The sequence below is a fragment of the Echiichthys vipera genome (assembly GCF_963691815.1).
Source record: "Echiichthys vipera genome assembly, chromosome: 10".
Lineage (NCBI taxonomy): Eukaryota > Metazoa > Chordata > Actinopteri > Perciformes > Trachinidae > Echiichthys > Echiichthys vipera.
Window position 1 is genome coordinate 15,032,131 of NC_139835.1, and position 27,750 is coordinate 15,059,880.

The 27,750-nt window shown below is 39.2% G+C and overlaps 1 protein-coding gene across 4 annotated transcripts in view; it reads right to left on the reverse strand.

The window, feature by feature from the left end:
• Positions 1-27,750, reverse strand: part of erbb4b (erb-b2 receptor tyrosine kinase 4b) — a 341,421-nt gene that overhangs the window by 99,829 nt on the left and 213,842 nt on the right. For all 4 annotated transcript variants that reach the window (XM_083921859.1, XM_083921857.1, XM_083921858.1 and 1 more), the window contains exons 4-9: positions 19,647-19,778; positions 15,769-15,834; positions 6,484-6,602; positions 3,882-4,023; positions 652-765; positions 173-299 (exon numbers count right to left, since the gene is read on the reverse strand). In XM_083921859.1, coding sequence (XP_083777985.1) covers positions 173-299; positions 652-765; positions 3,882-4,023; positions 6,484-6,602; positions 15,769-15,834; positions 19,647-19,778 — 700 coding nt within the window. The remainder of the gene's footprint in view (positions 1-172; positions 300-651; positions 766-3,881; positions 4,024-6,483; positions 6,603-15,768; positions 15,835-19,646; positions 19,779-27,750) is intronic.

A 27,750-nucleotide genomic window follows, 5' to 3' on the forward strand; every position in this document is an offset into this window, starting at 1 on the left:
TTGTAATAACTCAAAATCCGTTTTAGTTGTTTTTGTTATTGATTAACATATTTCAATTTAACATTGTAAATCCAGGATGTCCTTCATTAAAAGCTCTTTAGACAGAACATTAAAATGTCCAAACATGAGCCAGTTGAAAAACATTCTAAAGGTTGATGTTCTCAACTCTCACCCTTTGATCCCAGTGATGAGGAACACCAGGTTGCCGTTGATCTTGGTGCAGTTGATGAACTTGTCGATGTTGCTGGAGTCCACCGTCTGAGCTGCCTGTAGGCTGGCTGTACCGATGCCATCACATGCTGGAACACACATTGAGATTGCACAATGCTGGTTAGTTTGAGTCAGTGTCTTCATAACACTAACATGTTAAAACACATGGATTTAAAGGGATGTTATCTGCAGCATTTCAAAATATCTTTACAGTATAACGTTTTGTATTAATACTCTGAAACAGATGTGTCCATGTATTTTGCAACTGTGGGTCTCCATCTCTTCTTTGCTACACATAGCATCCTCTTGACATGAACAATATTGACAGTGATGGATTACAGCTAATTATTTGTTTTAACAACTTATAATTGGCTAAATAAATGGGAACATAATACAATATTAATAAGTTACTTTATTTGTAAATATCAGTTGGTGTGATACCTTTCGGGCAGATGTCAGTACAAGGGATGCACATCTTAATTCGGTTCTCCTCCACCTCCATCTTGTTACTGGGGCACGCTCTCACACAGGAGCTATGGTCCACCACAAAGTTATCTGGAAGCCCATTCACAGTAAATGTCAAGTACAGATGGCTGCTGTTCGTCACACAGGAACATATAATGTGCCACTTGGTGTAGGCAATCACATAAAATTGTTGAAAGTCACTTTCATTCACTATGTCTGACAGAGGCCTTCTTGACTTCCCATGCATTGCTTTAAAAAAGCCTTCTTGTTTGGAGTTTTTAGCATGAAATTGACAACTCACACTCAGCTCTTGTAGGTCACAAACCACTGACCTGATTTAAAAATTAAAATGGCTCACATAGAGCATGAGCTACTACACAAAACAAAAGGAAAAATAAACTACATTGCGTGCTACCCTTTTAACAAGCCTGAAATGTGTACACAACCACAACTTACAATCGTTTTAAAAGCAGCAGTAAGGGACCTACTAAACATTTAAATGGTACTGCATGTCTAAAGTAACATTGCCTTCAAGCACAAGCCCCACTTCCCTCCCTGCTGGTTGGCCTCTTCAATGATGGTGGCAACAGCTTGGGAAATCCATAATTAGCTGTGGGCATGGTGAGTGGTTGGTGGTTAGCTTGGTAGTGGTCACAGAACAAAGGAGTAATATCAAGACTAACAATGTTACAAAGCAGTAAGATGACATATGATGGTGATGCAGACAAAATCCTGGTCTTGTTAGTCTGCAAAGCTCCATAGTGCAATGCAAGAATCAATTCAAAGGTATTCAGCAAAGGGATCAAACAGATGGCAACTGTAAACCACAGAAAAGCTTTGGTGCAGGTAATTAGTAATCAGGTCCTTTTAATTACAATGAAGACAGCATCTTCCATTATCCCTTCTCTGCCTGTCATGGACCATATTGACAAGTCTGTTTGGTGATTCCACACATGTGAATGAGGGCTAAAATTCAAACTGCCCCTTCAGTCTGTCAATCTGTTTTCCCAGATGCCTTGTTATCCAAAATACACTGGGCCAGCCCAATGCCCAACCACCTTGTGATCATCATGAGTCTTTTTGAAGGTAACGTATAGAGGTGAATAAGGTGACAGAAAAAAACACATTCACCAAATCTCAACCCAAATAACCCAATGGGAGATTAATTTTTTCTACATATTCTGTCCACAGACAGGAGACATACAGACAGAAAGACAGACAGACGGATAATGTTCCATGTACAATTAATTTGGAAATATGTTATAGATGGTACATTGCTGCAACAACTTGATCGTGCTGATACATGTTGACCCAGAAGGCAGCACTGGTTCTGGTCCAGGCTCTTGTCATCACATGCCTGGACTACTGTAACTCCCTCCTGGCTGGTCTGCTGGCCCGTGCCATCCAGCCTCTGCAGCTCATCCAGAATGCAGCGGCTCGACTGGTCTACAGCCGACCTATGTTCTCTCACACAATACTTCTCCTTCACTAGCTTCCTGTAGCTGCATGCATCCGCTTCAAGACACTAGCACTTGTGTACCGTGCTACTAACGGATCAGGCCCAGCTTAAATCCAGGACATGATTAAACCCTACACTCCAAATCGGCCCGCTGCTCCCCTACTGGGAGGAACGTCTAGCCACTCGACTAAGTCACGACTGTTTGCTGTCCTGGCTCCCAAATGTTGGAACAAGCTTCCCATCGACATCCAGACAGCAGAAAGTCTACACATCTTCGGCCTCAGGTTAAAAACGCATCTCTTTCAACTGCACCTTGGCTAAGAAGATTACTTATTTGAACGAAAAAAAAAGAAGAAAAAAAATTTAAACTTACAATATATGTAACACTCTGTAGTTGGCTTATTTGAAGCTAAAGCACTTACTTAATTCTATTTTATTTATACCCTAATTGTTGAATGCACTCATTGGAAGTCGCTCTGGATAAAAGCGTCAGTTATATATTGTAATGTAATGTTAAGAACCCTTAATATAATGCATTCTTTAGTCCCTTATTCTAACCTTCTCCACAACTAAATGCCTACACACGTACAAGTTATGTTCGGAAAACATCAAAAAAGCTGCCTTTACACTAGCAATATGTTCTCTGGAAAATGATCTACCAGTGACAATAAGGTGGTTATGAGGAGCTAAGATGTAAATGTAATTCAAATGTCTCTAGTATCTAATTGTTTTTCTTGTTCATGGTGGAAGGGATGGGTGCATTTATCTGCCAGTGTTCAAATGCAAATAAGGCAGCATTTATAGAGCATAACTGTACTTGCTGTTGTCCAAGCACTCTGCATGCATTTGTACAGTCCATACAAATCAGTCTATAAAAATGCACATGAATGCATGTCTGTGCATGTGTGTGTGTACAGTTATTATCTTTGCTAAGAGCTAAGTTTTATACTGGCATTATGCAAATATGACTATATTGGCTTATGTTGACAGATGTGCAGTAACACACAAGCATTCTATAGCATGCTTCATGTATCAACTAATCAACTTTTCCTTAATCCTCAGAGACATCAGTAATGGGTGCCTTTTCTGAATTTGTTTTTTAACTTTACCTCAATGTCACACAAGTATTTGCCTAGGGGAAATATTTTGCCTTAGCATGAATGGTTATCTGTCTCTGTGCGTCTCTATGTGCCCTGTGATAGACTGGCGTTCTGTCCAGGGTTAACCCTGCCTCACACCGGATGTCAGCTGGGATCGGCTCCAGCCCCCCGCGACCCCGACAAGCGGTTGAAGATGAATGAATGAATGAATGAAAAAGAAGCTATATTAACTAATGCTTAATGAAGGGATCATCTTTTTTTCTTTAAGAAAAAGATGAAAAATGTAAATCAGCATTAACAAATTGTTTTTAACCTGCTTGCTTGTACAGACACATGGTCAGTCTCATCTCTTTGCATTGAACGATGTGCTCTTGCAGCAAGAAACAAACCATTATGGGTTCATAAGGAAATGAGCCATTGTGAAAATAGTTTTGGTTTATAAAATCCCAATTTCAAAGTGGAATAGCAAAGTTAATGATACCTTGGAATAAGTGCTTTAAAGTTATGGTAAGGACCGTGATGAGTTTTAGGTTAGGGTAGCCATCAAGGCATTATGACTAGAGCATTGTAATTAGTGTAAGATCATCACAAGTCTAATAGTAAAGCAGCCCATATGTATGTGTGTGTGTCCAGGTAGTAAGACTTACGTGGACACTTCTTGACACAGAAGGCTCCATAGGTGTACTTCGCCCTGGGGTTGTGTTCCAGTTGAAAGGTGGTGGGGTTGTAGACAAAGGGCTGGGGGCACTGGGTCACACATGCTCCACTGTCATTGAAGTTGGTGCAGGCCTGCAAGCATGCACACACAGAGCACACACAGTGGTGGAACAAGTATTTTGGTTCATTGCTTTACTTTTAGGGTCATTTCACCTAAATAAATAAATAAAAAAAAAAAACATTCTATCACTCATCCCTTTGGTACTGTTGCATGTAGAGGGGGTTTATTGGATTTTGAAAACATGTAGGTGGATGAGTGCCTATACACACCTACATAGCACAAACCACAAGTAGCAAGTAGTACCAGCTTTGACTCGAGACTTTCCTCCAGAGTGCCTAGAGGCAACATTTTGGGATGGTGCAGACAGAGAATAATCTGCATGCATGAAAACCTTTTGTGGTAAAGGTAGTACTAAATAACTGATATATTTTGTATAACCTTTCTTTGTTGTTCCATCACAGTAGTTTCATCTCAGTAAGATAGAAAGTAAAAAAAACTAATGAGAAAAACATCATAAAGGCTACTATAAACCCCTCCCAGGGAGTTTTCAGCCTTCTATAGTCTTAATATAATATTGTTATTACTATATTATATTATGCTACTATATAAGATGGCAGTGCAGCCAACTGCAGGTAGACCCAGATCCTACAGCTCGGGAGTAGAGCTTCACCTTGCTGCTGCATTGTTCCAGCAGAGTCCGTCTCCTGCACTGTTTCCCACATCACAACAACATAAACAAATGTCATGTAGATGGTGACAGAGGTAGGCCATACTTGGGTATGGAATAACTGAGGGTGTTTGCCTGACTTACAGATTTTGTTGATTTGGTCATGTTTCCTTGATATTTGTGCTAATAGAGGTAACACCTAACACAGATGAACACACAGCACTGCTGTGAAAGCAGGAGGCACATGAAGCATTAAACAGTGAGCTGCCGATGACAATGCAAAATAAATGTACACCAGCTGAGTACAGTCTGAATGGAGCAAAATCCCTATTTCCTCAACTATTTAACCCCATTGAGTCTGGTGTTGTTATATTGCCATTATGTTATAGCCTACCAATTGCTGGACCAAGTTCAATCGTAGATTCCAAGTTGGTATGGGAAGGCTGCTGTCATTTTCTTCAGCACAAGAGGTGGGCGTAGTTCAAATGGCTGCGCACAATTGGACAGTCCTTCAACCAATCAGACCAACGATTCGGATGACTACTCTTTGCGTTTGGCCACCTACAGGGCTAATTGGTGGATTAAACCTTTCCCAAAACCAGTCAGCAGTTAAGCAAATACATCCTTTCTTTGGTGGAATTGCTCCAGGTCAGGTCTCAAGTCTCAGTTTTCAAAGTAAATTTGCCACTGAAATCATTTACAAGTGCAGCGACAGCTGCATCAACGGGTAGCGGTTGCTGCACTTTGGTGGCAAATTGTTGACACAAAGCTGCTTGTCATCATAGCGCATAAGGTGAAAAAAGCGAGCCAGCTGATCGGATACAAAAAAATCGGACAGGAAACAGAAAGAGCAGGATAATTCGCGAGGTCATAAAGCGTGAATCATCTCAGACTGGTTTCTTGAAGATGACAATGAGTTCACTGCACTCAAATGACCTCCACAGTCACCAGATCTCGATCAAATAGAGTACCTTTGGGATGTGGTGGAACGGGAGATTCGCATCATGGATGTGCAGCCAACAAATCTGCAGCAACTGCGTGATGCCATCATGTCAATATGGACCAAACTCTATGAGGAATGTTTCCAGTACCTTGTTGAATCTATGCCACAAAGGATTAAAGCAGCTCTGAAGGCAAAAGGGGGTCCAACCAGGTACTAGCAATATGTACCTAATAAAGTGGCCGGTGAGGGTATGTTTAGTCCACAATTGAAAGATAAACCAACTTATTCAAGTGTGGTTTACAGAAATGTTTTTATCTGTTAATGTTCTGGAGATAAGCTCTATGTCTTTAATAAAAGACAATCAAGACTTGAATGAGACTTCAATAAGAGTTCCTGGTTTATCCATTCTTGCGTACAATACAAGATGAAGTATGATGGAATAAGGAACAGCAGAAAAACAAAAACAAAACAGGAACATGCCATTTCAAAGTCAGCCAGAGGAAGAAGTGAACACTGAATTACAAGTGCAGAAACACATTTTACATGCAAAGAGATGAAAATAAAACTGACAGTGAAAAATTCACATAGAGAGGGAGGATGGTGAAGTCTGTCTTTAACAACGACACTCGTGTCAGGAAGAAATGGGGATGAAATGTCATTTCATGATATTTTGAATTACAAGTGGCATTTTATTGCAAAATGAGTTTGGAAAGAAAAAATGCTTTTGCAAAAGTCATATAAGATTACAAGTCACGAGTAAGTAAGTAGGTGTCAGGATTGGGAAAAACAGAAAATGTAAATTTTGGATTTCGTGTGATATTACCAGGCCAACAATTGGTTTACACTTGTAAACTAGTAAGGGTGTGTGTGTGTGTGTGTGTGTGTGTGTGTGTGTGTGTATGTGTGTGTGTTCAAACTTACAAAGCAGTCTGTGTCCTTTGGTCCATAACAGCCACCTGCACACTCTCGATGGCAGCAGTCACTAACATAGGGACCAAAGCAACGGCCATCACACTGCTCGGCACACACTGTTTTAGTTACTGAGGAGTGACAGATGTAGAAAAGACAAAGAGAAAGAGAGAAAACATATATCATAAAAAGGGTAAACTGTTATATAATTCATGTGGCCAGTGGCCATGTAACTAAGTCTTAATAACAATGAGCAAAGATACTGAATGAAGAATTGTATAAAAAGTGTTTTGCATATAGGATTGTGATTGCATTTGCAACATTCTGCTGTGGCAATAAATATAATGGGTGTCATGTCATGTACTGGATACACTGCTCGATGGCCAGTCTGATCAATTATGTCTAACATCAGCATTGCAATCACCTGGTAAAATATCCGCATATTTGCGTATGCAACTGTGTGCATCAATTTAAACTGAAGCCAATGCATCACTGCCAATCATGTGTCCGTCTCCCTGCATGCACCTCAGAGGGTCTCTAGCTGGATTTGATGAAGATATATCAGTGTACTATCGTCCCTTCATTGTGAACGTCTGTCCACCCTTTCCTCGCGTGTCTAGCACAGTCATATGGGCTGCCGTATGCCTGTGTGCCTTGCTTTTTGACAGCCATATGTAAATGCACATAGGACTGTCATTTCACAGATAAAGACAGCTTGTAATAGACACAGCTAGAGTGTCAGCAGTGGGAGCTATATGAGCAGGAAGGTTTTACTTAAGCTACTGGCTGATGGATAAAGCAGTGACATTAACACAGAAAAAGGTTGCATACAGCTTCTTTGGGACAATGGCATACACAGGTTTTAAGGCTGAAAAAATATAAAAGGCACCAGCTGCATGTGTTGGGGCACTAGCGTGTAGAAAGGTTTTCTAGCATGTAGGGCAACCTATATGGCACTGCATCACATTTCACATACCACATCACTGGAAGAGCACCCTAGAGGGCACTTCTTGCACATTGGGCCACCACAGAGGACAATTTATCATGTTTTATCTACCACAGGGGCATCCAATAGGGCATTTTTGCTTCTTTGTCGTTTAAACACAGGGACAACAATAATCTTGCAGACCAGTGTAGGGCATGCTATTTGTTGCATAACTTCTTAATTCATACCTCAATCAAATCCCATCCGTCTTGAAAAAATCGATATCTGATTTTTTTGCCAACAAATAAAAAAGTAAAATTTATATATTTAAGTTTCACTCTGATTTGGTGATATTGGTAAAAATAAAGTCACAGAGAGTATTACTGGGATTGAAGTAGTCAAGGTTTGATTTAAGGGAAAAGGAACAACGTTACAAATCTAACTGCTGGAGTGTGAATGCACAGTTTTTTTTTTGATGTGTGCTGTGTTTCCCTTTGGGCATTGCGGTGACATGATACTATCACAGTGATGGATAAAAGCCAAAGACAACGTTCGCGCGCACGTGCACACACACACACACACACACACACACACACACACACATACACATACACATACACATACACATACACATACACACACACACACACACACACACACACACACACACACACACACAAACGCCTTACCATCAGTGGCATCCCATTAACAGGGCCTGTGCTAAAATGAAATGGCCTACTTTACTCAAAAGACACTTTGTCAAACAAATGACCTTGCCAAGAGAGAGACGCAACACTGTTGATCAATTTGGCTTTAAACTTACACTTAAAGAAAAACACAAAGCAAAAAACAGGCTGGCGACAACAAATACAGAAGGAATCCATCTCATAAAATATGCCTGGAAGCTTTCATTTGAACAGGCTGTGGACAGCGGCATCAGTCACAGGAACCACTGCCTCACAGTTCCAGTTTAAATGAGCTAAAATGCATATCGGTTTCCACCTCCATAAAGATGGAATTTTCTTTTTTACCCAGTAAAAATGTTCTTAGAACCTAAGCAAATTTCACCCACAAATAGAGGGCATAAAGTGACCACTGCATAATAAAATTATAAGCGATGCAGACTCACAATGTTATATTTTAATCTCACTGTGTGTTTCTTTGCGGTCTTTTAGAAGATCTAGTGCTCCTCAGAGCTTTTCCTTCAATGTCGGGCAGTGTTACAGATCGACATTGTTACAATTGTTTCCCAAGGTTTTTATCCTTCAATAAATTAAATAATGAAATCAGATATGAGTTTTAATCTACATTATTTACATACAGCACGTTGCAAAAGTTACTTTATTATCTTTGATGAAATGGAACGCAAATGAACTAATCTATGCATTAGTGAGTGTGTGTCATTCCTACAATATGTGGTGTATTGTATTGTGTAGATATGTCTTTAAGGGGATATACTCATACTTTTTTTAAATGACAATATGAAACATGTAGTGATAAGAGAATTAACACCAGATGTTTCAGCTCCCCTCAGCTCTACTAAGCATTTGAGTTCATTGTTTTGTGTTTTGGATCTACTAGTGATAGGTCAACTAGTGTTGTAGTTACGCCACCTATTGCAAAAGCTAAGCTGTCCTTGTGAATGCCTGTTTTCTTTTCATTGAGGTAAATTGAATGTTTCAATAACAATTAACAGTAACTCTAAAGGTCCAGCAGGCAACAGCAGTGAGTTATTGGAAAAAAATTATCAGAGTGCAGCATCAGCTTATAGCATATAAGCTCATTTGACTGTGCTATACAAGGAAGCCCCACTGCATCCTTTTAGAGTCTGGTCTGAGGACTGAGGAGTAAAAGACAAAAAAACATTTAATATTATGGTGATGATAGAATTTTATCAATTAGGTAGTTCTTACCTCAAGACAGGCCTTTTTATCCTAGGGGATAGTGGCAGTGCACAGGTGCAGTTAATAACTTTAAAGATGGCAGTTCCAGTGAAGCAGCTTGAACAATCAGCTCTGGCTCTGGCAAACAGTGCCATAATTAATGTTATTAGGTCCACCTGTGTAAAGGATTGCCATGACAACAATCTACCACATTCATTTTTTTCACAGTGTAAAGTACAACAAAATGCAAGCCAACAATGTTTTTTTTTCTATATAGAACAATGTATTATGAAAGCAAAATGTATGTGCCACACTTTCACTTTGATTCACCTTGTACAATGTATTCTTATTCTATAGGAAAAACAAAAATAACTAAATATGAAGGCGAAAACCTTCATCTTGATCCATACAGACCCCAACGCTGTGCTTATATAATCCACCCCAGCCCTCAACTGCACTTGAGATTTGTGCTTCTGTAGAGCTACAGTACTTATAGGGTCGCAGTCTTCTACTGTTACGTATCTGCAATTTTCAGTGCCCATGTTGTGTTGAGTTGTAATTTACTTCTTGAGTGTATTCACTTTCCTCCTGAGATGCTGACATAAGCTGCTGTTTTTTGCAGCGTTTGAGACGGTATAAAAATTATTCATGAAATGTCAAAAAAACAACATCTTCAAAGTCATCTTTCATTTGACATTTTTCACAAAAATTCATTCCATGTATTTCAGCACAATAAAATTAAAGGTTGTGAGGTAAAAACAACAGGAGGATGAATCATGACATCCATTGGATGAAGATGGCAAGATAAAAAGGAGGCAGCTAGACAGGGCCAGGGCTTATCAGGGGCTGGCTTGTGACGTGTTGTTAACAGGTCCTGGTCAAACAGTTCATTCCTCATTATCTTAATGAGATCGCGACCACAGAACAAATAAGATGAGACATGCCAGGGTTGGAAGGCACAGATGAAGTGGTCTGCACACAGAGTGATGGAAAGAGGGGAGGAAATTGATGGCAAGGGTAGCACAATCAAACTGAAACAAGGAGGAGAGAAACAAAGAGATATTTAATGGAGTGACAAAAAATGTGAGAGTATTTTTTTGTCTGCATGAATATGTACATCCCATATTTATAGTTAGAGTTGTAAATTGTTTGGTACAGTAATTTTTGTGTTGTGTGTTTTAAAAATGTTTCAAGCTTCCCTGTGTGCGACTGTAGGGATGGTGAAGTGTTAGAGACAGATGGAGGGATGATAAAAAAAATGGATGGATGGACATCCGTAGGGACAGAGTGTTAGTATCTGTGACAGCAGATTGATAAATTGCAGACAGAAGGATGATGACTTCACACTTTTTCATATTCCCTGCTTAAAGAAATGCCACGTTTACTTATGTTATCTTTACTTAAAAATGTAATTTATTACTGATTACTCTTTATAAGGGTTATATTTTTAATTGATTTATTACTCCCTACCAACAGTTATTTAAAACAATTTAGATGTCACATGTGCCTCTTAATGTCAAGGTCAGCAGGCTTCAAACTAGCATTTTCTTTTCCGTCAGCCTATGAATCCACAGGCTAGAGTAGATAAAACTACATTGCTGAGCGCATAAAACCATTAACATGTCTTGTTAATAACTAATATTAAAAGGATATTAAGCAGGGGAACATAAAAGCCGGGAACATAGAGCTGCACTACATTTCTTTTCCAAAAAATTGTGCAACAGCTAAAATCAGCAACTGAAGGACTAGAAGGCCCTCAAGGTTGTTGTTGTTGTCGGAAGCTACATTTAGTCACTTGATCATTAATGGTAGATTTTTTTTATTATTATTATTTTACAAAGGGAAGCATCTCTGTCGAACCTGACAAGCAGCTCTTTTTCTCATCTAGCGGTTACGGTTTATTGTTGTTGTGGAATCCGCTTGTCGCAGGTCAAAAGGGGCACCTGAACGCACCATGAAGTCCTGTCAGCGCACGACCGTTCATTGTTTGTTTATAACTCGCGGAGAAGGCAAACATGTTTTTCACACCGGTGACTTTAGAGAAGCAGGAGGATTTCAAAGCTCTGTTGTTTCTCCGTCATGACTGACAACGGAAGTGGCCAGGGTGTGTGGAAAAGCGCAACTCCAGGTTAATGCTAAGCTAACGTTACGCTCAAGCTTCACGCTGTCATTGTGAAGTGTGTATCGTGTGTTTTCCCCGTTGTTCCTCTGCAGCTAATTTCTGCCTTGCAAGTTTTTCAAACCTTTTGTCTTCTTCACTACGATGTACAATTCACTGAAGACGTGCTGACTCACTGGCTGTGACCATAGACCGGGACTGACGCTGCGGGTCTGCTTCAAAATAAAAGTCAACTCACGTTGGGCCAGTTAACAGCTTTTAATGTGAAGCTGCAGCTGTATGATGTTCTGTTTGCATTGGCAATAACTTAGCGCAATAAAGATCGTTTGTTTAAGCGGAAAATCTACTGTGTAGACCTGTTCTAAAGGAAATTGATCCTTAAATTACTTCTGCTGTGATCTGGCGCGATATAGAAAATTAAATAAAACAAAATTAACTTGACCTTCCAGGTCCCCGATATAATTGTAGAGGAAACACTAGCATGATAACATTTAGCCAAAACGTCATGAAATGCACAGTTCTGCAGGGAATGGAGACTGCCGTTGTTTATAATTATTTAGCTCAATCTTAATTCTTCTTTCTTAATTCTCTTCTAAGGTTATAAAAGCACGTGCCCATAGGTCAAGTACAGGTCATGTTCTCTTGACCGAATAAAAACAAAAGCCTGTTAAACAATAATGAGTTTAATTTAATTACACCTTTTAGCAAAGGGTGTCTCCTAAGCCCAGTTCAGACCAATGATTCATAATGCAACAAAACGGTTTTAGAACGTTGCAAGTGAAAGTTGCAGAGGTGTGAACTGACCAGTGTCCTCTGGACTCAAACCTGCTGATGTCATCACACGTCACCTGTTTCAACAGCCATTCAAGTCTTAGCAAAGTCTGCTGGTCAAGTCACTTAACTGTCAGCTGGTTGAAAAGGCCGTTTTGGACGAGACTCAAGAGCTGGTAAAAGAGAGAGAAAAGACACCAGAGAGAGAGAGAGAGAGTCGAGCGAGCAATACAATGAATAAAGAGAGGGAGCGCCCGCCGAAATTGAGAACAAAGCAGTGAATCAGGGAAATAAAACGTTATTTTCGCAGTTTCATCACAACTAGAAATACAGCTGTAGAAAGTATATCACTGTCTCTGTCCTCATTTAACTTCATTTTGACTGTAAGCAGTGAGGTGCGCGTCTCACTCTCTCGCTCTCTTATTCACTCTCTCCTTTAAAAAAAACGTAAATCAATCAAGCGCCACACATGAGTGTATGTATGGGAAACACTGCATTAAGAGATGTTAATTTAAAGAATCTTTACTGCCAGAGTGCAGTTCAAGCCTTTAATTATTTTATATGTCAGAGAGGAAATGGGTGAGAGAGGGGGACGACATGCAGGAAATATGTCGTGGGTGGAGTCCAACCTGCGACCACTGCGACAAGAGCGATCGGCCTCTGTATATATACTCTATACATTGGGCAGCTGTTCTTAATTTAACAGGATGACACAATAATGTGTATGAGAAGTCAACCAACAAGACAGAATCAGTGGCAGCCTGCAATACCAACTCTATTCAATCAGGAGCGAAAAATATGAAGCGAAGGCAGCAGAAACAAAGAAGTTAAACAGGACTGTAGCTGAATAGATTAGCATGGACCAGATCCCTGTTCACACTGTGGAGAAACCTGCCTAACAACTGATTCACCAACTGAATCCAAGGTTTAACCTACTTCATCAAATCATTTAATGTACACAGAAATAAAACAAACAAGAGAATTGGAAAATATTTGTAAGATGTATATACACCCTACAGTTATGTGTTTTCTTTCTTAATGTCACTACGTCAGACAACCTTTTAAAAGTGTTGTTATTGATGTTGTTTGCGTTGTTCTTATCTTCTTAATTTTAAAAGTTCTGCCTTCATTTTTTGTAATTTTCTCCCTGTGATATCGAAAATTGTAAAGAGTATCGAGTAATTTCCTGGGTATCGGTATCAACTTTGACATTCTAGTATCATGACAACCCTACTGAGGTAAATGCCTCACCATTGTGTTTTGAAAAAATTGTATTTAATAATAAATGTTAAGATTGGTTGTGAGTTGAGCCTCCGGGGCCATATATAAACCGCTCTATGTTATGGCTAATATTTCTGTGACTTTTGGGACTGTCCTGACAAAAAAAACAAAACACCAGCATCAGTCATATCTTGAGTTACATAAAATGACATGTGTATGTGTGTTTGCGTGACAACGACCTCTTGTGGCAGTATAAAGTCTAGCCATTGTCCCTCAAAAGCAAGGGCCAAGTAATATGTTGTTGCTAGCCCTGCAAAACTTCTTAGGGAAAGGTCTGGGTATATAGAGCAGGTGCCATTTGACACTGGAGATCTCACCTCCTCCTGACAGTCAGCACTGGTTTCTTTCCACCATGAATAGGATCTTTTACTAACCTAATCCAGTTGTTCTTCTTATAACTATGGCTATGAAGGCTCCCTTAACCAAGTTGATTTTTTGTGTAAACTTAACCATCCTTAAACATTGCCGTGTCAGATCAGTAAATCACCATTTTTGTAATGGTCATGTGTTCTGGAAGCCAATGATAAGCAACCTCTTCTGTGATTTTTTTTTGGGGGACCTGTTGGGAGCTGGAGGCACAAAAATTATTATTATTATTTTTTTCTATTCCTTGGTGGTCTGTGGCCTGCAGCATATATACCTTTTTAATTTCTGTGTGTGTGCCTGTGAGTCTGTATACATGTATGTGTTGTTTACACTGTCCATTGCCGAAACAAGTATGAGAGAGAGAGAGAGAGAGAGAGAGAGAGATAGATTGACAGAGAATTGAGAGCCGAAGAAAGATGAGGGAATAACATGGAGCCCCACCTCCCTGCTGATTGACTCAGTGGTGCTACCATTAGTTAGTATGAAGGGAGGGATGTCCCAGCAGGAGGGCTTGTGGAAAATGTGTTGGGGGTCTAGTCATGTTGTGTGTTGATATATACAGTGTGTGTGTGTGAGTGCGGGCGTGTGTGTGTGTGTGTGTGTGTATGCGTCCGTGCGTGCATGCGTGCGTGCGTGCAAGCTGGAGGGGGTGGCATTTCCACAGCCATTTTTGGCCTGTGAGTACCTGTACAGAGCTTGTGCATTTACGAGGCTAAAATCTGCCTGGAACCTTACAAGCTGCCACTTCTTTTATTATGAATTTAATTAGTAAAGTAACATAATCTGGGACTAAATACATTAAAGTCAGCAATATTTTAACACACTAAAACATGCCTAAAAAAGCTGGACTTGAAAATGTTACTGGCTATTGATTTTTTTTTAGACGTAAATTGTTCTTCGTGACTAAATGTGAGAAGCCTTCCTTCTTTGTAAATACCAATCAATATTAGAATGTTATAAATGTCACTCTGCAATTAGAAGTTATGGCTAAGAATTGCATCTTATTCTTTAGGACAAGACCTCCAATAAGCAAACTAATGATTTAGCCAATCATGGTGAAACATATTGTATATAGCTAATGCCAATCAGCCAATACAAGCACAACTTCAGTGCTCCGTCTGAACTAATGCTATGCCTCATTTTGTGTAAAAAAAAATAAAAATACAAAGAGTATGCAAGATATCTTCATTCCATGCTTTCAATATCCTCGTTTGGATATTAAACTTACAGTTTGAATGTTGGGAATCCCTCAAATTAATGAAAAGCATACATACGCATGGCCTCCATGTTTAATACAAATCTGAACAGATAAGTGTAATACTGGCATATCATGTTTTTTTTGTCTTGTGTCTGTACATGATTTTAGTTTATTTAGAATTTTTTCTTTAATTGGGGTTTGTTTATTTAAAAAACAAAATGGAAGGAAAGACCATGGCCATTTTTTGATCATTTTATAGCCAGAAAATTAGCTATATCGCTGGTTGGGGTTGGTCATAAAATGCTATTTAGTACCAGTTTTATTATTAAAAGCAAAGTAATTACCAAAAAAAAAAAGGTTTTGATTTAAAACATGGATGATTTTTTCAGGCAAGCACATTAAATAAGATTCGGCAGCTTGGACATCTTCAGTGGCTCCATGCATGCTAAATGCGATTCTTCACATACTATACAGTACGTTACTTAAGTTGCCTGCACATGTTTCTCCCAGTCAAGTTTACCATAGAATCATGTACCTGATTTCAGTTTTGTTTTTGGTGTCTGAGTAAAATATGGGTGTGGATGGATGTCAACACAAATTAAAAACAGAATAAAATATAACCCACATTTTTAATAATTTAAAAAATGTGTTTTGGATCATCTATGTGCATATATGATATGGAGCCTCTAAACAGCACAAGATGCCATAGAAAGGTGTGTGGTGTGTCTTCATCAAATAATAGTAATGTACTTACAGCTCTGACACTGCTCCTCTTTGGGTCCCCAGCAACGACCATTACAGGAACGATTGCACTTTTGACCTGCACACAAGTTCAAGAAAAGAGAAAATGGGCATGTTAATGGTTACCTGGTCCCAAATGTGTGTTTAGTATCAGCCTTCAAAAATCCATATAAGCCGAACTTTGCAAGAGGCTAGAAGCGCTTATCTGGGTCTGTGTGCCCTCAAGAACTCCACTGAAGCCAAAATTGATCCAGAAAGTGGCTCACCTTTAAAAAAAATTCTAATGTGTGTGTGTGTGTGTGTGGGCTTGTGATGCTTTCTATGCAATGTTATCACATTAACTTGAAGTGTTGTTCTTAAAGATACAAGGCTTCATTATAAGTGCATTTCAAGCATTTTGTAAGTGCTTTCTAATTATTATAATTAGAAACTGACATAATTAACGTAATCTGCAAGAAATGTCGGTACTTGAATAACTAGTGCAGACGTAAAAAAAAAAACTCTCGGTGTACATCAGAAAAACTGGGAGGGCCACATCTAATTATCTCTTACAACCCCACATATGCCAGTGCTGGTGAGTGGTTCAATGCTTTGGGATACGTTTACCCTACAGCTAAGCAAGTGGGTGTTGTGCTGTGAAATGGTGAGATGAGTATGGCTAAATTTGGGGGTGCATATGTTTGAGTGGCGCTGTCGGTAGCACTGAAAAGGAGCGACGGCTCGGCTTTAATTCCATTTCATCCACAGACAGACAGGCAGCATCCCACCCCCAATAGTGAGTATTATGAATGCCCTGATTAAAAAATGTGATCATACTTTAGTTTTAACAACTAAAACCTAGGCATTGTCCAATGTGCTCCAGGCACTGTGAATTTTTTATAGGTTTTCTCTCTCCCTTATGTGCTGGAAACACATCAGCAGTCTCTGCATGATGGTGGAAGTTGTTTTTTGAAGAAAATAATTCACAAAATTAACAATTATTATAATTAGACCATATTAGCCTTAGGTTTTGAACAAAATGCTTTTAGTGAGGCAATAAGCTGAATGGCTGATTTCTGGGTGTGCCAGTTGCCTCCTTGCACAGGCATACCCTGCAAACCTGTAGACACACCACAAACTTCAATACTTCTCAGGCCTGCTGTTTAATTCATTAAATCACGATGGTATGTTCATGAATTGATTCAATACAAACTGATTGTCAGTTTTCGACATTCACTTCAACTGAAATGTAACCATGTGTTTTTTCCAGGCATCTTTATTATAATGCAAGAAAGATGATGGGACTTGCTGTCTTTCAGGAAAAAAAAACACAGCCTCTCCCCTGACTGGTACATGCTGTTCCACTGATAAAAACTTAAATAACCTTGGCAAAGGTTGTGTTGTGAAAATAAGACAATTCTTTATATTGCTCCATTATAAATCTCCCCAGCATGAAACTAGCACACATCAGGCTGAGATAAAAGCAGTAAAGCAGCAGCAGAAAGCAGCATCATACCCTGAGAGCCGAAGTCAAAGCCTTTCTGGCTTTTTTTTTGGAGGACTTAATTGACTGTTTAGTAACCGACTGTGGGGGAAGTGAGCCTGTATGAGTGCAGAAATGCTGTCCTCTGTCCATCAGCCTCTCCAGACGAGAGCTATTAGCAACAATACTATTCCCCAACACGAGCCTCTCCATCTTCTGCCCTCCTCTTCATCCTCGTTTGTGCCCCTCTCCACCACGCATTTCATCTCTTTCATCCTCAATCCACACCTCGCTGATTCATCATTCTTCTGTGGCTCTCTTCCACTTAATGTCTATCCATGTCTCTCTTTGTCTGCCCCTCTGCTCCAGTCAAACTTCAAACTAGCATTTTTACAGTGCTTGAAAAAGAGAGGTCGGCAGCCCTGACTGTATGAAAAGCAGCGTACAAACTGTATAATAATATAAATGTCAGCCAGTCATAAGTGGTTGTCTGAGTGCAGAACCTCTTCTGCAGTTATATGCCTGCTCTCCTCTCAGCCTGGCCCACTGTGAAGTCAAGACAAAGTTTTCATTTAGTGTCCAAGGTCTTCACTATCTCCACTTATAAATTCTCAATGACCCAGAATAAACCTGTCCCACCCCTACTTCCTGCACCATAATTTTTTACAGCTTTCTTAAAACAGCCCCCGAAGGTTAAAATGTTGAGAATGCTGCTACACCAGAGCTGGTGTGGTGAATTTCAGCTGTCAGCAGTCAATGGGACATAGATTTTAAAATGACTGTTCTGTTTTCAAAACAGAACCAATAAACAGAGCCATGGCACAAATAAGCCACATTTGTAAATCTTGTGTCTTCATAAGAAATGAAATGGAGATTATGTTCTCAATTGTGGATTACAGGTTTGGAGACCCTTGATCTTTTGGCGGAGTAGAAGATTTGCACAGGAGTAAGGGTCGATCTAGGGCGAACAGGGCTGAAGGGAGGAGGGTGATTGAGTAGAATTTCAATGCTTGGAGCTGTTAATCTGCATTTGAAGCCTTCAGCAAGTGCTGTGAGAGGAAATTCAGATACATATTATAATTTATTTCATTATGTTATTTTGTAGTAGTAAGTAGAAGAAAGAAGTGAGACAGCGTTGATAAGGAGAAAAACAGATTAAAATGTCAAACAGCTTGAGTACTAAATTAATAACAACAAAAGAATTGTGTTAAGAGGTTAAATCAGTGAATGAACAAAAAAAGGATCAGAAGCCGAGACTTATTGCATCTTCAATTAATCCGTCCTCCATAAACCCAATCATTATAATTCTAAGCATTTATTAACACTTATTCCAGCTGGCTACAGTGGAGCATTAATGTGACGTGAGTGAGCAGTCATTTGGATTAAAAGATCGACAGAATTTATTGTAGTGGCTAAATCATAAAAAACGGTTTTGACCCCTGTAAGTCATAATCCGGGCTTTAGACAAACAGACAAAATGGGTGTGGCGTCCCCTATATAGTAGCAACAGCCAGTTGAAAACATGTTTTTTTATTATTATAATTATGATTAAGCTATCTTAATAATGGCTTTTTTCCCCCTTTCATTGTGTTTATTATTTTTTATTATTCTTTGAGTGCTCTTGTATTATAAGAGTGCTTATAAACATGTATTCCAACAGCTTTCACAACTGTTGAGGCCCGGAGCAGCCGCGTTGTATTGTGAGGACAGGATTGTTGAGGTTCAACCGACTTTTCGAGTCAGAAACTGTTTTCAGGGGATGTTCCAGTTGAAATTTTCAAAGGAAAACTCAAACATTTTAACTACCCAATCCGTACCGGAAATCCAATTTGTTTTTAACTTATACTCTGACTAATAGGCTACCCTGACCTTACCATTTAAGGCCAATACTTTACCTCAACCATTATCGCACATATTTAGAACAAATAAGGATTCTGGCACAGATAGGGAAGACTCAAACATAACACAATAGTATCTTTTTTGTTTTTGAATTCTTCTTCTTCCTTTTTGGGTAAAGGAAGAAGAAGAATGTGTTCAACAAGAAAGATGATATCTCTGGTTCTGCTGCATCAGTTTTAATATATAATTTTTTAATAGTCCATCATGAGTATATAATATAGGACTGCAATGCTAAATTGGTGAGTTCTCTCAAAGACCTCAACTGTTTCAGCGGGATTCTTTTTACTGTGCAGCCTCCAGATGTGAATAATAAATTAAACATTTTTTGCCCTCTGGGACATAAAAAAACCATCAACAACCATACATGACAACAATAAAGTATAACATAAAACACAAGCATCATAAGAAAAGCATAATTTGGGAAATCGATTAAAGAACATCATGGATGAACAGTGATGATCAAAGCAAAACTTTCCTTTAAAAAACGGTCAAATCAAGTCTTCTTCTCTTGTGTTTGTAGGCTTACTTACATGTGACGCTGCTGTTGGTGGGCACCACCACAGGATGCATCCGAGGGTTTTTAACAATGTCCTGCCAATGGATTGTGTCTGCATGACACAGGAACTTGTTTTGGTCAACATAAACACCTCCACTCAGGATCTCTGTGGAGAAGAAAGAGAACACACAGTCAACACAGATACACACAGGGCTTCCAATGGTACTTAACTGTTTCTGCCGAGAGGATGCACCTAATCCAGCAATCCTGCCACCATTTTCCTGATGTGATTTTTAATTGCCAGCTTTTTTTCCTCTCATCATTTTATAATTAGCAGCTGACATGGCCGGACACTGCACGTTTGAATCAAAATCTCTAATCACCAAATTGGATAGGCACTTTATCCCTTCCTTTTCATCTGAGGGCAAGAGCAGAGTTGATGATGTCTGTTGTCGTGAGGCGACTAGGACAAAGCTGTGGCATACTGCTGTTATTACAACCTCTGATCTTTTACCATTGTATTGTTTTTATCATCCTTCAAACAGACGGGATGAATTATGCCTCACTACCATCACAACACAAAATACACCAATAAGCCCCCAATAAGGGACAACAACCCTAAGAAGTTTGCAATATTACATTTCATCGAGACGGTGAGAAAAACAAAATGATTTATCTTGCTATCATAATATATGCATTGCCTTGTCTTACCAATAATTGTCAGTGGACTGATTAATTTTGTCACACCCACACATGCACACAGTCTGTTGAATGATTGGATACGGAGGGTGGTTCAGATTATTGTTGTGCAGGAGTTTACAGAATGCTTAATCCTGACTTTTATGTGAGAAAGAGTGTGTGGGGGGTGAGACAAATAAAGAAAGGGGGGAAGCCACAGAGAGACTGATGGCAGGAAAGAAAGAAAGACAGAGTGAAGCCCAGTAGCAGATTTGCATTATTTACAGAGCTTTTGTGTTCTCTATCTCCCTACAAACAGATTACTGACACAGGGCTGAAACCGATGAGACACATAATCATACACGAGGCACCCCGCCAGTACCACACTGAAATAGCCAAATACAATATTGTTCCACAAAGGCCAGATTTAGAGATACTCCTTGGATAAAAGGTGGTGGAAGTATTACAAGCCTCCACCACCTAAACCTCAGCTCTCCCTCTCTATCTTTCTATATGTGCGGTGGGAGTTAGGGAGAGAAATTAATCCTGCCTCTCACCACAGGAGGGGTATCATTCGGCTAGGAGGAGGCCACGTCTCAAATTCAAATTGTTTGCACAATGAGATGCTGCTGGCAAAGTAGGGCAATGGACAAACCAATAGACAAAGAAAAGTATTTATCATGGCAAAACCTCCAGCAGGACATTTTGACCCTGGTTAAGCAAGATACAAGTACTTCCTCCTGAGCATTCACCTTCAGTGGCTAATGGGATTGTAACTGGAGCCAAAATATTCAAATTAAGGCGTAAACAAATCCAAGTTCAATTTATCCACAGTTCAAATAGGTTCCAGTTGGCTGTGAAGGTACATTAATATGTATATAAGTTTTCAATAATGTTGAATAAATGAATGTTCCAGCTAGGCATAATTTATATGCTAATAAGGAATAAAGCACATGAATTTAAAGCTACCTGTCTACCTCTGAGCTTTAACAATTGACAAAAATTTTTTTTTTTTAAATGTAATTTGGAGGCATACAGAGGCAGTTATAAAATGATCTGAACATTAAAAATGAAATCCAAAAAAACACATCTTTACTTGACAATTAGTAATTCTGCAGCCACAATCTTAATATATTTATTATATAAAGATGTAATTTGGAGGCATACAGAGGCAGTTATAAAATGACAATGATCTCATTGTGTAGCTTACTCTGCTCAAACCAGAGGCAAGGCTTGCTCCTCTACAAAACTTAGTATAGTGACTTGAAAAAGAAACAGCTCATGAGAATGATGGATATGCAGTGTTAACATTATTCAACTCCATTCCATCTTTAAATATCTCCAAGTACAGTGGACCTTTATGTATGCTGTTCATCATTAATTAGTTAAGGAATAGTGTCCTCATGTCTTTAAACTTGAGCCACACGCATCAGCAAGTCACATGGCTATATAATCTGGAAATGTAAACAAAAGAGTTGAATTTAAGTAAAAACGTTGCCGAAAACAATTGGCAGGATTCCTCTGCATGGTAAACAAGTGAGACAAGGTGATTCTACTAATTCCAGCTGGACCCAAGCAGCATTCACACTCTTAAACACATTGTATAAACAGAACGAAGAATAAAACACTCTCTGAACAACACTGTCACAACAAGTGAACCTGAACACCATCCAGAAGGGTTCCACCATTCTAATGCTACTCACACACATTGTGCATTTTACCATATTCCCATGGCCACTGTCACCAATATACAGTATGAATACTTAACAAGTAATATTACATAATACTTACAATGAAATGCAAAACTCACGCACGCTTTGCTTTTTCATCACAAGTAAAAGCTTGGCTTGCACAATAGATGGGTGTGCAGCTCTTGGCCGGGGGGAGATCAATGGTTAAATCCTGTGGTTTATTGTTTAGTGGGTAGAGAAAATGTCTTAATTAGTTTGTTCACGTATCTACAGCTACCCCCCCCCCCCCCTCCCCGTTTCGTCCCGAGAGCAACTCCAAGCGTCTCTGAAAGAGTGTATGGCTTCAAAAGGCACAGCAATCTCCAATATCAGGCTGCATGGCCGTTGGAGAAAAACAATATGAAACTCAAGGAGGCAGAACAAATCTATGCAGGCAATTATTTTGATGGTAAGCGCTGGTTATGATTTTTTTCATTCTTTATTGCAGTGTGGGGATGAGTGTGATTAAGACTGGGAGGCAAGTAGAAAAACCAATGATCAGAAAAAAAGTCATATTAATGAGTTTGTGAGAGTGAATTAATAAGTGTTGTGTGCATAGTTTAATGAAGAAATATGTAGGACAACAGAAGCGCTATAATAAATGGTTGATTTGTTCCAGTTTTGGAGGAACATTATCAATTATTCCCAATAGTGAATATTCTTCTGTATACTGCAAAAGGTCCATGGGCTGAACTACAGCCATCAATATAAAAATCCCAATTACATTTACTTGTTATCTTAAATCTGGTACCTCTATAGGGACATATACGTGAAGAAAAACAAGCCGGCTTTATAGGTAAAAGGAAACATAGTCAGCTGGACAGTAGTTAGAAATATAGGAAGGCAGCAAAAAATACAGAAAGACACTCAAACAGTCAAGCAGTTACAATAGATAGACAGGTATTTGATCAGAAAGACAGAGGCGTTTCTCCTCTCCTTTAGCAGTGGGATTTTACCCTTGGTTTCCACTGCACTGACTCATCGACTCTGAGAACTTTAACTTGGTTTCGGCTGAGCACTGCTTTCAGCTCAGTGGAACAGCGGGGAGAAACTCTGTGGGAAAATGAGGATCCATTCTTGGTCAAAGAGGCTAAATGCCTGAGCACCAATCCTGCTGTATACCCCAGCAGCCGTGGAAGGCTGAAGTTAATGCTAGGATGCACACAACAGACGCACAAGCTGCAACGCCGGAATAAGAGATGAGTCCACGCAGAATGGAAGCATGCTAAAAACATATTCACACACACACTTAACTCAGGATTGGCAGTAATGGAGCCCTCATTGCTATATGTTCCCTGAGCTTCGATTAAATTACTAGTTTGCTTTATCAGTGGATAAAGCAAACTAGTAAACTAGTTGTTAAAATTTTGCATTTGAATTTGAATTCCTACCATCGCGGCCAACCAACAATCAATCAGAGTAAAGGACTCTCTGATTGAATGTCAATGACACTCTGGACTCTGATCAAACTGTGTAAATAGGCAGTGCTGATGCAATTATGAATCAAAATTTTGTTACTGTATTGAATAATTATCTCATAAAGTATTTTAAGAAACATATTTTGATGTACCGTTTAGCTGTTAAGTGAGAAACTTTGTCCGGGCAGTCAGCTGGTGGGCGCTGCTTAGTTTGGGATTTCTCATTTTACAGCTAAACATATAGTATGTTTCAGAAAACACTTCATGTGAAAAATGGGGAATACAGTAACATAGTATTCAGTAAAAGTAATATTCTTTCATATTTGATTTTAATTTCACAGTTTGATCAGAGTTCAGAGCAGCCATTGACGCTTTGTCAGAGACTCCTAATCTCTAAGTGGTTTGTTGTTTTTTTTTCCACCTTTTTTTACTGGTCGTCTGTCTCATTGTGCTGTGATGATATGATGAGAGTTTCAGCAAATATGAAAAAAAACATAAGCTTTAAAGTTGTACTCCACAAGATTCTCATCCAGTTAACTTTAAGTTCCTATCTATCAAAGAGGGAGTTAAAACAATGGTGATTGATCATATGACCCACTAATGAAAGCACTTCTACTTGCCTTTTTGCTGAGTATTTCAATATTTGTGTCTGGGGTAACATTCCCTCCCTAGATGTAAATATGCGCCATGTTAGTGACGCTGCTGACAGTGGTTGGTCTCCTGGCCCGGTTATGCTGCGTTAGCTAATCAGAAATCGGGAACTACCAACTTCAGAGTCAGGCTTGTAGTAAGGGCAGAAGTATAACAGGAACATATGTGTGTATGGATTTAAAGTCAGAGTCAGTAAAGGATTGGGCAAATTAAAGACTCTACATGCTGTGTGGATAGATGAAGAATAATGACCAAGAAAGAAAGAAGAAAGTATTTAATGTTAAAATATAGTTGCAAAGGGTGAATGACATGAGTGAACTAAACTACTTGATGAAAGAGGCCTACTCTAGAGGCCACAGCCTCTTCATGCATCTTCAGCACAAGAAACACACACTTAAATCAACATTGATAAACAACCAACAATAAGCTTTAGGAGAAGACAGTTTCTGGGATTTTAGATGCTGCTTATGTTGCCACATATTGCTGCGTCAATCACAGGGCTCTGAGTTGCTTGGTTGATGACAGAAGATGTCAGGGCAGCAAATCTCTGCCTTTGCTCAACAAATAGGTGATCTCCCCTCCCATCCATCATCTGCTATTGCCGCACAGTTCCGTCCGTGCCCTCCAGTCCCCACTGTTGCCAAGGAAATGGTTGCAGATACCAGATGTACAGTGTATGTGTGTATCTGTGTGCACTTGCATATAGGTAAAAGACAAGAAAAATGAAAATGTGTTCTCATGAGTGCATGAATTTGCCTTGAACATTTGTATGTGCATAGACATGAACGCAAAGAAGAACATATCTGTGCAGGCAGAGTGTGATCTGTGTGTGTTTGTATGCATTTTGTTTCCATGTATGACATATCTTTGCAAAAGTCTTTGTTGGGCCCTCACTCACTCACATGCACACATAAGCAAGCTGAACATATATTCACCACATAATGAATTGTGAAACATTTGTCTGTTTTGCTCTCTTATCTTTATGATAGAGAGGTCTTTTGTCAAAATAGATGACCATGTCATAAAACAAAGAACTTCTGGGGTTCCACAAGGGTCAGCACTAGGGCCACTACTCCAGAATTTTGTATCGCACTTAACATGAACTTGAGGGACTTACAAGAGACAGATAAACAGAAAATAAAGAAGCAGTGGAGGAGAGGATACTTGCTTGTAGTCATTACTATAGGTAAAACTCCTATGGGATAGCCCCCTGGAGCTGGAGATCCACAGGCTAAGTATACTCTGTCTGAAGAGTAAACTGAATTCACAAGGTTTAAAATTGTTGGAGTGCCCAACGAATTAATTTGTTTCCCCTTGGTGGAGTCATTAAGAGACATCTTATCTTGCCATAGCTATACAGCTTTAAATTACCAATTGGTGATCTGTTAGGGTACAGTTTAGATATTAGTGCCTGGATGTCACAAAACGTTTTACTACTCTGTTAACAAAATCAAATTATTAAGGATATACCTTTGTGTAAAAAATAGACCAGACAGCCAAATGATTGCTATAGATTAGCCATTCGCAGAGCTACATTCACACAGTTCTGCTGCATGACCCGACCAATGTAAATAGCAGGTAGCTCTGCACAGTGCTTTGCAGATTCACAGTGCTGATGGAAACCCAGTTAGCCATCATGCAAGAAACCTCAGTGTAATTTTTGACTCTGGACTAACTAAAGGCTCATGTCATCAAATCGGATAATTTCTTAATTCCTTAGTACAAGATTTATAGTTTGAAATGTCTTGCAACATGCATCACAAACTTCCTATCTCCTTTCAGGTCAATGGATGGAGCACCTCCCACACGAACAGCATGCAATTTTACACTGTTAACGTAGTCCCCAAGCGAAATGGTGGTACCCATTCAAATGTAATTGCACTTTTATGTGTTTAACTATTGACCTGAAAAGAACAACTGCATTAATTCGACTACATAAAAGCGCTTCATGAGAGGTTCACCAGAGAGATGGCAGCGATGGGATTTGACTGTCTCTGAACACACTGCGGTCAAGAGCAGCAGCGTGGGCTGTAGGCTGTGTGTGTGTGCATGGGTGTGTAAGTGTGTGTGCGTTTGCGTGTGTGTGTGTGTGTATGAGTGTCTCACATTGATGGGTTGAGAGAAGAAAGATATCGAATAGCAAAGGTTTACGGAGAAAGAAGCATCGTAAGACCAAAAGAATTGGATAGTACTATGTTGGAAGATTGAGACAAACACACAATATTATTGCACACAAAGATATAGAAGATTGAACAGAAAGAAAGACGCAGCCATATATGAGTGTTTCCTTTCTGAGTACATAGGTTCAGTATGTGTAGTATGATTCTGCCTGTGTATCTGCTATGGAGACAAATTACACACATTAAAGACACATTCAATTTTAACACGGTGGCACACAGCGTCAAGTGTGCAGTGTGATGTTCACACTGCGATTTTTGGGGTAATGAATCATTTAAATTTGAAACCAAGGCCTGTTATTTCACTGAAACATCAAACTATATTTTTTTCTTGCCTAATAATCTAGTGTTCTGGTTGAACCTCCTATAAAGTCAGATTAAAATAAGTAGCATTAAGAGTTCCAAAAAAAAAAAAATTTACAGCAGAGAAGACATGAATTGTCTTGATAGGGCTAAGGATTTCGGATAAAACAGAAGCTAAAAATGTGACGTTTGAGAAATGGCTGTCTTGTATACAGCAAATCATTAAGCTCTCATATAAGTACTTGTCAGACTAAATAAACTGTAAGATAGACTTCTGAAATTATCTGACAATTGACATCAAAATGCACTGACAATATCTCTTGATACAAAATATAAATACCGTTTCTCGTTGTGTCTTTTGTGTGGTGCAAAATACCGGTCACTATTTACTCTGCCAGTGGTTCATTTCAAACTCAAAAGAAACAAAAGACAAACAAATTTAGTAAGTTTTGCTGAATGTAAAGTAATGAAAACAACCATTGAAAAAACAAAGATTATATGTTTCTCAGACTCTGATGAACACTCAGTAGAGTCGATACGCGCTGGTCTAATGTGTGTGTCTAAATGCACGAAATATAAACTTTTGCCACTTTAGTTATAAACAGAGTGCCTTGTTTTTTACCCATGGTAGTTTTAATTATTTTACATTCACTTAAACTTACTGGAATTTTTTGTACATTTGTACTATACCTCCCACACCAAAGAACCCCTGTCTGACCAGCCAATTCAGAGCCCATCTCCTATTTCAAAATAAGGACATTTCAGTTAAAAAAAATAGAAATACTGTAGAAATCAATTTTGTTCTGATGTTCATTATTAAAAATTGATTCATTGTTCTGCTCTTAGAAATAACATTTTTATCCTTTTGTCACTCTGAAGGAGAAACGTTTTTGAGATATTTGGCGAAGTATAGTAGATGGCATGGGGGCGTCGGCCATGGCCCCCATCCCCCAAACATTCACCTCTCCTCTTCCAAGATAATTGCATTCACAGGCTGCTGATTAAATTTGGCCCATCCCTCACGCAATTGTTTCCTGTGAGTCTTTATGAAAAATGGCTGAGATTTAGGGATTATGGAATTATAACTGAGCAAAGCAAAGCATCTGCTTAAAGATGAGAAGTGGAAAAAATAAAATCATGACAGAATGGTAATGGAGGGGCGGCATCCTTGCTTATTTTCA